We start from the raw sequence: 14998 nt of genomic DNA on the forward strand, positions 1-14998 counted from the left end.
AACATGTCACCATGTCAAAACCTTTCAACAATAAAAACACGTAAATGAACACATCCGTTGCCGTGACGATACAAATGCCGCTGTAAACACTCCTGTTTCTGTTGCCGTTTCACATCAACGTTTAGCTTCACAATGAACAAAATGTAAAAATGTTTTAAATCCATCCATTTTCTACCACTTGTTCCCTTTCGGGGTCGCGGGTGACTGGAGCCTATCCCAGTGACTTTGGGCCTTAGGCGGGGCACACCCTGGACAGTGGCCAACTCAGAGACACAGACATAACAGACCATTCACTCTCACATTCATTCACCTCACACCTGCATGTGTTTGGACGGTGGGAGGAGCCGGAGAACCCGGAGAGAACCCACGGTAACACGGGGAGAACATGCAGACTCCACCCGCTAACCGCCTTTGCCACCGAGCACCCACTTGTTTTACATTAAAAAATGTAAAACAAAATGTAAACATGTAAAACAAAATGTCAAACAAATGTAAAACAATGAACAAAATGTAAAATGATGATCTACTGATGATACAGTTCAAAACCAAGAACCCCCATGAAACAGCGACACGTCTCCTTTAACATCTCCTTTAACGTCTCCTTTAACCTCTCTTTTAACGTCTCCTTTAACATCTCCTTTAACGTCTCCTTTAACATCTCCTTTAACGTCTCCTTTAACCTCTCTTTTAACGTCTCCTTTAACATCTCCTTTAACGTCTCCTTTAACCTCTCTTTTAACGTCTCCTTTAACATCTCCTTTAACGTCTCCTTTAATGTCTCCTTTAACCTCTCTTTTAACATCTCCTTTAACGTCTCCTTTAACCTCTCTTTTAACGTCTCCTTTAACGTCTCCTTTAACGTCTCCTTTAATGTCTCCTTTAACCTCTCTTTTAACGTCTCCTTTAACATCTGAGGTGTAATGACACTGGTGGCGTTGCTAGGGGGCAGTGCAGCAGCAGCAGCGACAGGCGACGGGTGAAGACGACAAGAGCATTGTGACACATTGCGTCATCCCCGGCAACAGCGCGGCAGCATAGCAACCGGAGGGGAGAGCACCCATGGGAGACACGTGTGCAGAGCCGGCAGTTGAACCCTCGACCTGAACGGTGAGAGTAAACCTGGGCCGTTAGCGAGCGCGCTGCCCTCAACGTGACGGCTCTAGACGTTCTGTAATAAGTGACCGGTGTCATGGTTACCGGGGGTTCCATCGTTATGGGGACTTTAATCTGTAAAAGAACGGCTTTATTTATAGTTCATAAATAAGTTATTTTCAGACACGCAGTTTATTAATGTGTTCTAACCTGGTTAAATAAAAGGTTAATAACAAATAAATAAATATGACCAAAATTAAAGGTCCCATTGGTCCAGCGTCTGTCAAATCTGTCCATTTCCAAGTCCAAATGTGATTGTTTTTTTTTCTCTCGATTGTCTTTGTTTTTGGTCATTATTTTCTTTATTAGAACATAGAACAACAACAGAAGAAACATACTAACTAATGATGATTAAAATAAACTTATGAACACAGAACAAACACAGAAAGAACAGAAAAAAACACAGAAAAAACACAGGAAAAATACAGGAACAACATAGAAAAAACACACATATAAACACACAAAAAAGAACACGCAGCACCAGGGAGAACATAAGGTAAGTAAAGGAATAAAAGCATAAAACTAATTGTTCAAAATTTCAAATATAACGTCAGTCTAGTCCATCCTGACACTTTTAAAGATTGAATATTTTAAACAGAAGGAAGAAGCGTAACTGGTGCTGATTACACTGGCTAGATTCACATCTATGCTTGACCATGAGTGTCGCCCCCTGCAGGACACTCTGTCCGCTGCAGGACACTCTGTCCCCTGCAGGACACTCTGTCCCCTGCAGGACACTCTGTCCACTCTGGAGAGCAGCTTCAGTGACTGATCCACCCTCGCTGTGTGAAGGAAAGGTTCCGTAGGTCTTTCCTTCTGCTGCTGTCAGACTTTATAACAAAAACTGTTAGTCCTGAACACTTGCAATACTGACCTAACCATGTGCAATTCTGTCATATGTGCAATTACTGTGCAATTACTGTGAAATTCATGTGCAATCCATGTGCCGTCGTGACACATATTCATGTGCAATTACTGTCGTGATCACATGCAATGGTATTTATGTATTTATTTATTTGTCTATGGGAGTTTTTATTTATTTATAGGAGATCTTCTACTGAAAGTGTTTTTCAGACTTCCTATAAGTGATCTGTTCTTCTGTATCTACCTCTGTATCTACCTGCGTTGCAACAATGAAATTTCCCCATGTGGGACAATAAATAAATATCTTATTTTATCTTATCATCTCACACGTTCGTTGACCTTTAACCCCGGAACCCTTCACAAAAGCTCCCGCGACTGTGACGAACCGACCGCACGAGAACCTCAAACAGGAACTGGCCTTTGGTGTTTTCACTTCGCTCAGTTTGATCGTTTGAGAGACTTTTATCGTAACAATTGCACCTCCTTTTTACAGAATATTTTAAATGATTCATATTGTTGCTTTCCCTGTTTGAATAAAGACTTTAAAAACACGGAGGAGCACTTCCACAGAGTACATCACAAGACAGAACCAAACACGTAACATTTTCACCTTATTAAACGTCTATGTGATGGTTAAATATGTGTTCTTGTAATGTTTACCGACATCGTCACGGTAACAACTCTGCTAAGAAACCCTGACTCTTGTTGTTTTTGTGTCTGATTTATGACCAAAGAAACACAGAACAAAAGTCTGTTCTCTGACAGTGTAATTCCACGAGGAAGCTGCAGGGGGAGCTACTTACTCCGCTTTAACCTCTAAATGTGCTGCGACTGAAACAAAACACTGAATGAAACGTTAAAAACCATCAGGAGGGAGAGAGGGGGAGAAAGAGGGAGAGAGAGGGAGAGAAAGAGGGAGAGAGAGGGAGAGAGAGGGAGAGAAAGAGGGAGAGAGAGAGGGAGAGAAAGAGGGAGAGAGAGAGGGAGAGAGAGGGAGAGAAAGAGGGAGAGAGAGAGGGAGAGAAAGAGGGAGAGAGAGAGGGAGAGAAAGAGGGAGAGAGAGAGGGAGAGAGAGGGAGAGAGAGGGAAAGAAAGAGGGAGAGAGAGAAGGAGAGAGAGGGAGAGGGGGAGAGAGGGAGAGAGTGGGAGAGAGGGAGGGAGAGAGAGGGAGAGAAAGAGGGAGAGAGAGGGGGAGGGAGGGAGAGGGGGAGAGAGGGAGAGAGGGAGAGAGAGGGAAAGAGGGAGAGAGGGGGAGAGAAGAAGAGAAACATTAAAAGCTTGTGTTTTTTCACTTCTGCTCGCTTGAACTTGACACAAATAAATTTTTCGTCCGGACGATTACGACACTTCCTGGTGCGTCGTTTCTAAGCGCTCGGAGGGACTGCGCAGGCGTGAAAACGGGTACGACTCCTCCTCTTCCTCTTCCCGCGCTGCCGTTAAAAAACGACGCAGAAGAGGGAAATCTGCGCTTTTACACTTTTGTGCAACGAAGCGAACGCGACAGGAAATCAATGTGTCGCCGTGCATCTGGAAAAGTAGAGTTTATTCCTCTTTTCTGCGGAACCGGGCGAAAGCGAAGAGGACGCGGGTGTTACCATGGATACTTTTACTTTTACTTCACTGCAATTCTGTAAAACCAATCGCGTCTCACGACACTTTAAATGAGACGAAAGATGTGTCCGAGTAGAAGAGACGGTATAATATCCATGTTTCATATGAAGTAATGGAGTCAGAACGGGACCATAAGACCCTAAAAGACCCCAAAAGATCCTAAAAGACCCTAAAAGACTCTAAAAGACCCCAAAAGACCCTAAAAGACCCTATAAGTCCCTAGAAAGACTGTCCCACACCAGTAAACGATCTCAGAGAGCGAAATGAATCTGTCGTTTGACTCATTTTGTACCTGTGACTGTTTAAAGGCCTCGTTTGGCCTTTAGTGTCGTGTCCAGTGCACTAACGACACAAGTCCATCCTCTAAAGCAGAAGAGAGGGGGAGAGAGGGGGGGAGGGAGAGAGAGAGAGAGAGGGGGAGAGAAGAGGAAGAGAGGGAGAGAGGGGAGTAAAAGAGAGAGAGAGAGGACAGATTTTAAAAATGGACATGTTCATGTGATGGATGGACGAAAGGAAAAAAAAAGAGACAAAGAAGGCAGACGAGTTTGTCAGGCTGCAAGGACAATGAGGCCATCAGGAGAGAGAGAGGGAGAGAGGAGGAGAGAGAGCAGGGAGAGGAGGAGGAGAGAGGAGGGAGAGGAGGAGAGAGAGGAGAGGAGAGAGAGGAGAGGAGAGAGGGGGGAGAGAGGAGGAGAGAGGCAGGGAGAGAGGAGGAGGGAGAGAGGAGGAGAGAGGAGGAGAGAAGGAGGGAGAGAGAGGAAAGAGGAGGGAGAGAGAGGAGGGAGAGAGAGAGGAGAGAGGGAGACAGAGGGAGAGATAGAGACAGAGGGAGTGAGAGAGGGATAGAGGTAGAGGGAGAGAGAGGTTGTGAAGAGCAGTCGCTTGTTTCTTGCTGTTTTAGAGAAATTCCTCTTCTTTGCTGACAAAGGCTCGAGCTCGACGGATTAAAACTGCACTTTAAACACGACACAGTAAAGATCTAAGACAATGAGTTACAAAGGATTGAAGTATCGTAGTATTTATCTTGACTTGAGGACATTTTGACTCTCGTAAACTAAGAAGTTGAAATGTGCCCAAAACAAGAGAAAAAACACTAATTTCTAGCACTTTTTCACTTATTTATCTCATTTCTGTCGCTTTATTTAGTGTAAAACGCAAAGTCTTCTATTGCCGACATCCAAATCTTGACTTTCCCTGATAAAAATCACAAGTACAAGTACAGGTACAAGTACAAGTACAAGTACAAGTCCAAGTACAAGTACAAGTACAAGTACAACATGGGCAAACTTGTCAGCTCCATGAGTGAAGTCTAATCCCTTTTTTACAGTTCTAATCCCTTGATTTTCAGTTTGGATTGTTCCAGAGAACATGATCGTTCCTCGAGGGATCGACAGATGTGCCAGAAACAGACTTCCACTTTGAGCTGACTAATTCACACAGTTAGTTCATGTCATAAATTGTCTTGACTGACGCAGGAAAGTCACAAAAACAGACACTTTAAGGCTGTTAAAACACTCACGTTTATACTGAGGCTGTGTGAAAGTTCTGCTGTTTCTCTAATTCTGACTTAGTTTGGTGTTTTAGAACCATTTATCACAGTTTTACTTCCGTTAAGTCGCAGTTTGTGAAGAAATTTGGAAAAATAAGAGTTTAAAACGAGCTGAATCCCTCTGTGATGTCATCAGTGTGCGACACAGAGACAGTTTAAACCATGACCGGACTAAATAAAGGTGTTTTATGGTCTTATTGTGTCAGATCAGAACTGTTGTGTCATTTATGTGGAGTTTGGCTCTTGTTTACAGTCTGGTTGCTATGAAAACAGCTGTGGAATCACCTCTGAAATAAATAAAAACAAAATAAACTAAAATGCTTCTAAACTTTTTTTTAAATAAAAATGTAGAAAAAGCTTCAGTTGTTTCATCTTTAGAAAAAAATAGACGTTTCGACTCTCATCCAAGAGTCATTGTCAATAAAAGAATTTAGGGCGAGAACTCAGATATTTACACTATTCTGTGGTAAGTCCAGCCCATTGGGCGGAGCCTTCCTGAAGTGGAACGAGTTTGTTGTTTGTTTATCTACAACTGAAGCTTTTTCTACAATGGAACACGCCTGGACGAATGAGGAATTACACCCACATACTTAAATAAAAATGGTTTAAACTGGGACAAACGGGCAAAATGTTGAGTCAAATCTGAAATATAATCGTGTTTTCTACGTTTTAGTGAAATGTGTGGTACAATCTGTCAAATAGACGTTAAACGAGCGTCTTTCTTGGTAACGTTCACCGTTTATGTTGCGTGATGTTGTTAAACCTTATGTGGAAACTCTCTGCGTCCCTGTTTGGCTCTTTTGTCAACTGCGGTCGCTTTTAAACGTGCCTTAAACTTCAGTTGACAAAAAAACGACCACAAAATCCCGAGAGCCATGAGAACGACGTCATCATCACAAAAGGGCCCTCACCTCGGAGCCCCTCGCCGATGCCCAGCGCCAGCCCGTCCTTGGTCCACTGCACGATGCCGCTGTAGTTGAAGACCACGCAGGAGAGGACCACGCGCTCGCCGAGCACCACCGACTGGTCCGCGGGCTCCTGGGAAAAACGCACGCTCCACGCTGCAAAAAGACAAAGACACGTCCGGGTCAGAGGTCGTCGAAGGAAGGCGGAAACAGGACGACTTTTTAACAACGGTTATCGCTTTGCCCGGAAAGTAATGAATGAATGAAGAGCAAGGGACTGTCGTGAGAGGGGACTGGATGATAACGATGGACGATGACGATGGATGATAACGATGGACGATGGATGATAACGATAGATGATAACAATGGACAATAACGATAGATGATAACGATGGACGATAACGAAGGACGATAACGATGGACGATAACGATGGACGATAACGATGGACGATGGATGATAACGATAGATGATAACAATGGACAATAACGATAGATGACTACGATGGACGATAACGATGGACGATAACGATGGACGATGGATGATAACGATAGATGATAACAATGGACGATGGATGATAATGATAGATGATACCAATGGACGATAACGATAGATGATAACGATGGACGATAACGATGGACGATGGATGATAACGATAGATGATAACGATGGACGATAACGATGGACAATAACGATGGACGATGGATAATAACGATAGATTATAACAATGGACGATGGATGATAATGATAGATGATAACGATGGACGATGGACAATAACGATGGACGACGGATGATAACGATAGATGATAACAATGGACGATAACGATAGATGATAACGATGGACGATAACGATGGACGATAACGATGGACGATAACGATGGACGATGGATGATAACGATAGATGATAACAATGGACGATAACGATAGATGATAATGATGGACAATAACGATGGACGATAACAATGGACGATGGATGATAATGATAGATGATAACAATGGACGATAACGATAGATGATAACGATGGACGATAACAATGGACGATGGATGATAACGATAGATGATAACAATGGACAATAACGATAGATGATAACGATGGACGATGGACGATAACGATGGACGATGGATGATAACGATAGATGATAACAATGGACGATGGATGATAATGATAGATGATAACGATGGACGATAACGATAGATGATAACGATGGACGATAACGATGGACGATAACGATGGACGATGGATGATAACGATAGATGATAACGATGGACGATAACGATGGACGATAACGATGGACGATAACGATGGACGATATTCAACTTTCTGCCAATTACACTTTATTTAAAAAAAAAGCCGACCAAAACACACAACGCCACGACGACCGCTTCAACCAAGAATCTGTCGTGACTCGACTTGACTTAGTTGTACTTAAAATACACACGAATCGTCGGTAAAAGTTGCGTTTCCACTTGAATCGAGCGAGAGTTTCCGCTGCGGCAGACCCTCTCCATCTCGGACCCCTCGACATCGCACTAGGCATAAACTCTGTCCAATTTAGCATATGTTCCGGACTATAAGTCGCACCAGCCAAAAAATACATAATAGAGAAGGATAAACATATATTAGTCTCACTGGAGAATAAGTCACATTTTTTGGGGAAATTTATTTGATAAAATCCAGGACCAAGATCAGACATTTCATCTGTAAATGCAGTTTAAAATAATAACAGATGAGAGAACATGGTGAATAGGTGTTCGTATGCTAACGCTAACACCTTCAGCTACATGACGTATGCTAACGCTAACACCTTCAGCTATATGACGTATGCTAACGCTAACACCTTCAGCTACATGACGAATGCTAACGCTAACACCTTCAGCTACATGAGGCACAGACAGAACTGTGGTAAGTGTCTGGTATGTTAACGTAACATATTAACAGTTATTCAGATAACTATAGCATAAAGAACATGCTAACAGATAACTATAGCATAAAGAACATGCTAACAAGTTTACCAAAGCATCAGTTTTACCCCAAATCACTAAATCCACTGAATTCTTCTTCCTCTGTGTCACTTCTAAACAACTCCACAAACTCCAGAGGAAGAGCAGATTCTTCTTCTGCGTCGCTTAGAGCCCAGAGCGCCCTCTTGTGGTCGTCAGTGTGAAAATAACGAACAATATCAAATATAAGTTGCTCTGGAGTATAAGTCGCACCCCGGCCAAAACTATGAAAATGCAGTAGTCCTTGTACTTTACCGTCGTATTATTATTATTCCTTGCGGTGCCACATTTACAAAGTGCCCGCGTCGTCTCCCTTTGCGCTCGTCAAACCTCAGCTGCGCTAACAGAACCTCCCCCACTCGCGCCGCCAGCTTTTATTAAAATACGCTCAATGCAAAGACATAATAAAGGAGACGGTAAAAGCACTGCACGGGCAATAAAAGTAGTCCACAAATCAGCGGGACGGGGCGAGCCAAAGGGGGGGGGGGTGGAGCCAAGGGGGGGGGGGGGGGGGGTTATGGACAGGCGCGGCTCGATGGGGTCGTCCTGGGACCGCGCGGCTCGATGCGGCAATATCGAAGGACGATATCGATGGACGATAATGATGGACGATAATAACTTTGAGATTCAGAACGGGAAATAAACGCACGCATCGGTGAGTTACGGTCTTCTAAACGGCGCCAGAGAACCCCCCGATCCGTACGCTCGATGTCGCGGAGCTGGGGAAGTTGAAACGGGGTGTTTTTGTGAGGCGCGCGGACCCGACTGCCGCGTTTACTTTCATTTTAACGCTTCAACGTGCGACAAACTTTTCCTTCTGGCAGAACATGTGACGTCCTCCTCCAGTTTATCGCCACGGTTACGGTAATAACGCAACCAAATGCACTATAATACTGAACTCTTTGTGATGTCGTCGCAGTTGGAATGGAAAAGGAACAGCAGATAATCTATACACTCAATAAACAAACCATAAATAAATGCATTGAAACACCACAATTATGAAAAATTTTATCATTGCCCAACAGCACGTTGTTTACTTGGAAAAAGATCAGTTATTTTATTTGACCTTTGACCCACGAGCCTCCTTTTATGCCACGATTAACATTGGATTTGTGAATCTTGCGTAACCTCGACTGAACCCTCTTGTTACGTCTGGTCTACTCGCTTGCGACCCCTTGTGGCTGACACCTTTCATAACATGTCAGAGCAACACGAGTCCAACACAACATGAATATTTCATACATATCGATCTCCGTCGTTCATGCGTGTCCGTTTGCCTCTTCAGAATCACACGTTTCCCGCTGCGTCGAAACGGTTAGCTCAGGTTTAAACGTGAAAACTCGCATTAATATTCTACGTTTATGATTTAGGATTAAAACTACTTCCGCACGCCTCGGCTCTGGTGCGGAACGATCGTGTATGAAAACGCCAGACATATAGAACAGAACCCGCGTGTTCTAAAGGCATTAGCGCCGGCGCATTTTCAGCGTTAGCGTTAGCCTCCGGACATCCCGAACTGTGAAACGCCAGGGCTGTTGTGGCGACTGACAAACACTCGACCGCAGCCGAGGAACACACCAGAGCCATTAGCACGCGTCGTGCCGTTTTGCGTAGACTATTAGCATTAGCGTTTAGCATGGATTTAGCATTACCTGGCCTAAAATTCCTGCTTTTTTTTCTGCCGCCTTGTAAAAATGAATGGGATGAAACACATCAGTTCCAGGCCGTGCTCGGCTGTTCTGGAAAAGTCAAAATAGCATCTTAGCCAGAAAATAACAGCTGCTTCGTGTGAGTTTGTACGTTTTCCTTCCTCCTGCTCCATTTCGAGGCGATATTGTTCGTTATTCGCGTTTGCCGGAGAAACGTGGACACGTGGAGATTCAAACGAGCCTTACAGACCCAAGCCAATAGACATTATGCGTAAATCACAAAATAAAGGTAGATTTGACCATTATTGAACCATGAGTATATTTTATTGTTATTGTATTTAATTGTTATTTCAGGACTTGATGCTTCTGCCAGTGTTAACAGTCACCATTTGTCTCTGAACCATCAGTACAATTTTAAACAATGAACAATGCATTTGAACCAGCAATACTAAAGTAAGTCAGGGGTTCTCAAACTTCTCAGAGCGGGACCCTGGAAATAACCCCACACACACTCAGGACCTCTACAGATACATGACATTGATTTGTGTCACAGTTTCAAGCTGTAAAACATTCACAAAACGTAATTCAAGGTATGTTTTCTATGTTTCTATGTCAAGTTCTATTGGCTGTCGGCCTGAAAGTCCCCCTGACCAGCTGAAAGTCCCCCTGACCAGCTGAAAGAAGTCCCCCTGACCAGCTGAAAGTCATCTTGACTAGCTGAAAGTCCCCCTGACCAGCTGAAAGTCCCCCTGACCAGCTGAAAGTCCCCCTGACCAGCTGAAAGTCCCCCTGACCAGCTGAAAGTCCCCCTGATCAGCTGAAAGTCCCCCTGACCAGCTGAAAGTCCCCCTGACCATGAAAGTCCCCCTGATGAGCTGAAAGTCCCCCTGACCAGCTGAAAGTCCTCTTGACTAGCTGAAAGTCCCCCTGACCAGCTGAAAGTCTTCTTGACCAGCTGAAAGTCCCCCTGACAAGCTGAAAGTCCCCCTGACCAGCTGAGAGTCATCTTGACCAGTTGAAAGTCCTCTTGACCAGCTGAAAGTCCCCCTGACAAGCTGAAAGTCCCCCTGACCAGCTGAAAGAAGTCCCCCTGACCAGCTGAAAGTCATCTTGACTAGCTGAAAGTCCCCCTGATCAGCTGAACGTCCTCTTGACCAGCTGAAAGTCCTCTTGACCAGCTGAAAGTCCCCCTGACAAGCTGAAAGTCCCCCTGACAAGCTGAAAGTCCCCCTGACCAGCTGAGAGTCATCTTGACCAGTTGAAAGTCCTCTTGACCAGCTGAAAGTCTTCTTGACCAGCTGAAAGTCCCCCTGACAAGCTGAAAGTCCCCCTGACCAGCTGAAATAAGTCCCCCTGACCAGCTGAAAGTCATCTTGACTAGCTGAAAGCCCCCCTGATCAGCTGAACGTCTTCTTGACCAGCTGAAAGTCCCCCTGACCAGCTGAAAGTCCCCCTGAGCAGCTGAAAGTCCCCCTGACCATGAAAGTCCCCCTGATGAGCTGAAAGTCCCCCTGACCAGCTGAAAGTCCTCTTGACTAGCTGAAAGTCCCCCTGACCAGCTGAAAGTCTTCTTGACCAGCTGAAAGTCCCCCTGACAAGCTGAAAGTCCCCCTGACCAGCTGAAAGAAGTCCCCCTGACCAGCTGAAAGTCATCTTGACTAGCTGAAAGTCCTCTTGACCAGCTGAAAGTCTTCTTGACCAGCTGAAAGTCCCCCTGACAAGCTGAAAGTCCCCCTGACCAGCTGAAAGAAGTCCCCCTGACCAGCTGAAAGTCATCTTGACTAGCTGAAAGTCCCCCTGATCAGCTGAACGTCCTCTTGACCAGCTGAAAGTCCTCTTGACCAGCTGAAAGTCCCCCTGACAAGCTGAAAGTCCCCCTGACCAGCTGAGAGTCATCTTGACCAGTTGAAAGTCCTCTTGACCAGCTGAAAGTCTTCTTGTGCCAGCTGAAAGTCCCCCTGACAAGCTGAAAGTCCCCCTGACCAGCTGAAAGAAGTCCCCCTGACCAGCTGAAAGTCATCTTGACTAGCTGAAAGTCCCCCTGATCAGCTGAACGTCTTCTTGACCAGCTGAAAGTCCTCTTGACCAACTGAAAGTTCCCCTGACCAGCTGAAAGTCCCCGTCAGTTCCTCCGTCGTGCTGAACAAAGGCGAGTTCTTCCCGCCTTCCTTCCCTGCAGCTCTGTGGCAGTGTTTTTTATGCTGGCAGAGAACGCGGAGGCAGATCAGGTGAGCGGCGGAGTGCGCGCGGCGGGGCTTTTGCACAGCTTTGCATCATCACGGTCGGCCGCTTCGTATTCACACAAGACGCCGAGCTAATTAAAAAAAGCGGAGACACAAACAGCAGCCGCGCGACAACGAGCTCGGGAAAGGTTTCACCGAGAATCCAAGAAGGAAACTGGAGGATGAGGAGGGAAAGCGTGTTTACTGCTGTAGCACAACGACGTCACGGCTTTAAACGCGTTTCCATTCATGAAACGTCCGAGGCTTTGACGTGTGTCCTTTGTGCCGCGTCCTTGGAGTTATTTCGCAAACGTTGGTAATGAATGCAGTGGTTTTAGACAGAACGTGGGCTGCTTTTTCCATCGAGGGGCTGCGAATCGACACAAACAGAATGATTCACACTCACCACACACGGAATTACAAACACTGACATTCACGACCCAAAAAACAAACAATGGGCCAAATGATAAAGTATAAATAAAGTCTCATGTTTGATTTTGTTTTCAGGATACAGACTTATTACATTCATCTGTTTGGCCAACAAATGGGAATCTTCTTATTCCTTATTTATGACTATAACATAATTATATTTAGATTTTATTCAAAATATATTGTAAGCAAGGGCCAAAACGTGTCTATTTATGATCAGATTAATACAAATAAATGATGAAAGTTTGTGTATTAATGACTTAGAGAGTTCTTTTTAGAGTTCAGCGTGAATTCCTGTATTTCAGTCAAACTACTTTTCTGTCATATGCACTTTAAAGCAGCAAAGTGACATTTTTACCTTATTGTACTCTCTGTACTCTCTCTGTGTGTACTCTCTGTGTGTACTCTCTGTGTGTACTCTCTGTGTGTACTCTCTGTGTGTACTCTCTGTATGTACTCTCTGTGTGTACTCTCTGTGTGTACTCTGCATGTGTACTCTCTGTATGAACTCTCTGTGTGTACTCTGCATGTGTACTCTCTGTATGTACTCTCTGTGTGTGTATTCTGCATGTGTACTCTCTGTATGTACTCTCTATGTGTGTACTCTGTGTGTGTACTCTCTGTGTGTGTACTCTCTCTGTGTGTGTACTCTCTGTGTGTGTACTCTGAATGTGTACTCTCTGTGTGTACTCCGTGTGTGTACTCTCTGTATGTACTCTCTCTGTGTGTACTCTGCATGTGTACTCTCTGTGTGTACTCTGCATGTGTACTCTCTGTGTGTGTACTCTGCATGTGTACTCTCTGTGTGTGTACTCTGCATGTGTACTCTCTGTGTGTGTACTCTGCATTTGTACTCTCTGTGTGTACTCTGCATGTGTACTCTCTGTGTGTGTACTCTGCATGTGTACTCTCTGTGTGTGTACTCTGCATGTGTACTCTCTGTGTGTGTACTCTGCATGTGTACTCTCTGTGTGTACTCTCTGTGTGTGTACTCTGCATGTGTACTCTCTGTGTGTACTCTGTGTGTGTACTCTCTGTGTGTACTCTGTGTGTGTACTCTCTGTGTGTACTCTGTGTGTGTACTCTCTGTGTGTACTCTGTGTGTGTACTCTCTGTGTGTACTCTGTGTGTGTACTCTCTGTGTGTACTCTGTGTGTGTACTCTCTGTGTGTACTCTGCCCCGTGCAGCCTGTGTAATGCTCTCCTGGTCGCGTCTGCGGGTGGTCGTCCTGCGGCAGCCTCGCTCCGGATCGTGCATTAAACAGCGCCATTAGCAAACCAAGGCTAATTAGCTCGGCGCGTGTGATTAAGAGAAGCTCTGAAGTGCAGATTTGTCAGGAGATTACACGAGCTGCCATGTTACCAGCGCCGGCTCCTCCCCCCCACGGGCGGGGCACTCACGGCACATCCGCCCGGCTAAACGTCTCGGACTCAGCGAGATTTCAGCCATTACTTTTGTTTTAGCACGACAACGACAACGAGGAACAAAGGCCGTTTTTGTCCATTATAACTGATTAAATGGCCCGTTATTGAGGGATTGACTGTAGTTCATCACCAGTCTGAGTTCATCTACATGCTGCCTTGATGTGTTACCCACCAAATTTCTAAAGTCTGTGCTGAACAGTTTGTTAGCACCATTCACTCACATAGTTAACATGTCGCTTCAATCTGGAACATTCCCAATGTCTTTGAAAACTGCGGTCATAAAGCCTCTCCTAAAGAAGAGCAGTCTTGATGCCGCAGTACTGAGTCATTACCGGCCCATCTCTAATCTGCCATTTTTGGGCAAAGTCCTTGAAAAGGTTGTTTACCAACAGCTCACAGATTTCCTCTTAATAAACAACTCATTTGATGTTTTTCAGTCAGGTTTTAGACCTCATCACAGCACTGAGACTGCTCTTGTCAAGGTGACAAATGACATCCGCCTGAACACTGACACGGGCAAAGCCTCAGTCTTAATTCTGTTAGATCTGAGTGCTGTCGATCATGGGATCCTCTCACAGAGACTAGAGGACTGGGTGGGCATCACTGGCACTGCCCTAAACTGGTTAAGGTCCTATCTGGAAGACAGGAAGTACTTTGTTGAAATTGGTAGCTGTGTCTCAGACCACATGACCCTGACCTGTGGAGTGCCCCAAGGGTCAGTCCTGGGTCCCCTTCTGTTCAACCTCTACATGCTGCCGTTAGGTCAGTTGATACGCAGTGAAAATGTGTCCTATCACAATTATGCAGACGACACTCAGATCTATGTTTCACTATCGGCAGGTGAATATGGACCAGTAGATTCACTCTGTCACTGCATCCAACAGATCAGTTTGTGGATGCAAAACAACTTTCTCCAGCTGAACTCAGACAAGACTGAAATAATCGTTTTTGGCCCACAGAAACAAAGAGAAAGTGTTAGCGGTCACCTCCAGAGTCTCGCTCTAAAACCTACAAACCAAATTAGAAATCTGGGGGTAATAATGGACTCAGACTTGAACTTTAATAGCCACGTCAAATCAATAACATCAGCAGCTTTTTACCATCTAAAAAACATTGCCAAAATCAAAAATATAGTGTCAAAACCAGATTTAGAGAGACTTATCCATGCGTTTGTCTCCAGTAGATTAGACT

At 44.9% G+C, this 14998-nt stretch overlaps 1 protein-coding gene across 2 annotated transcripts in view; it reads right to left on the bottom strand.

Annotated features, from left to right (window-relative positions):
- The window catches only part of kirrel1b (kirre like nephrin family adhesion molecule 1b), a 148718-nt gene that overhangs the window by 39450 nt on the left and 94270 nt on the right, over window positions 1-14998 (bottom strand). For both annotated transcript variants that reach the window (XM_072440589.1, XM_072440590.1), the window contains exon 2: window positions 6088-6237. In XM_072440589.1, the coding sequence (XP_072296690.1) occupies window positions 6088-6237 (150 nt within the window). The remainder of the gene's footprint in view (window positions 1-6087; window positions 6238-14998) is intronic.

This window comes from Eucyclogobius newberryi, unplaced genomic scaffold (assembly GCF_026437365.1).
Source record: "Eucyclogobius newberryi isolate DKJ021-1_F unplaced genomic scaffold, fEucNew1.0.hap1 SCAF_12, whole genome shotgun sequence".
Taxonomy (NCBI): Eukaryota; Metazoa; Chordata; class Actinopteri; order Gobiiformes; family Gobiidae; genus Eucyclogobius; species Eucyclogobius newberryi.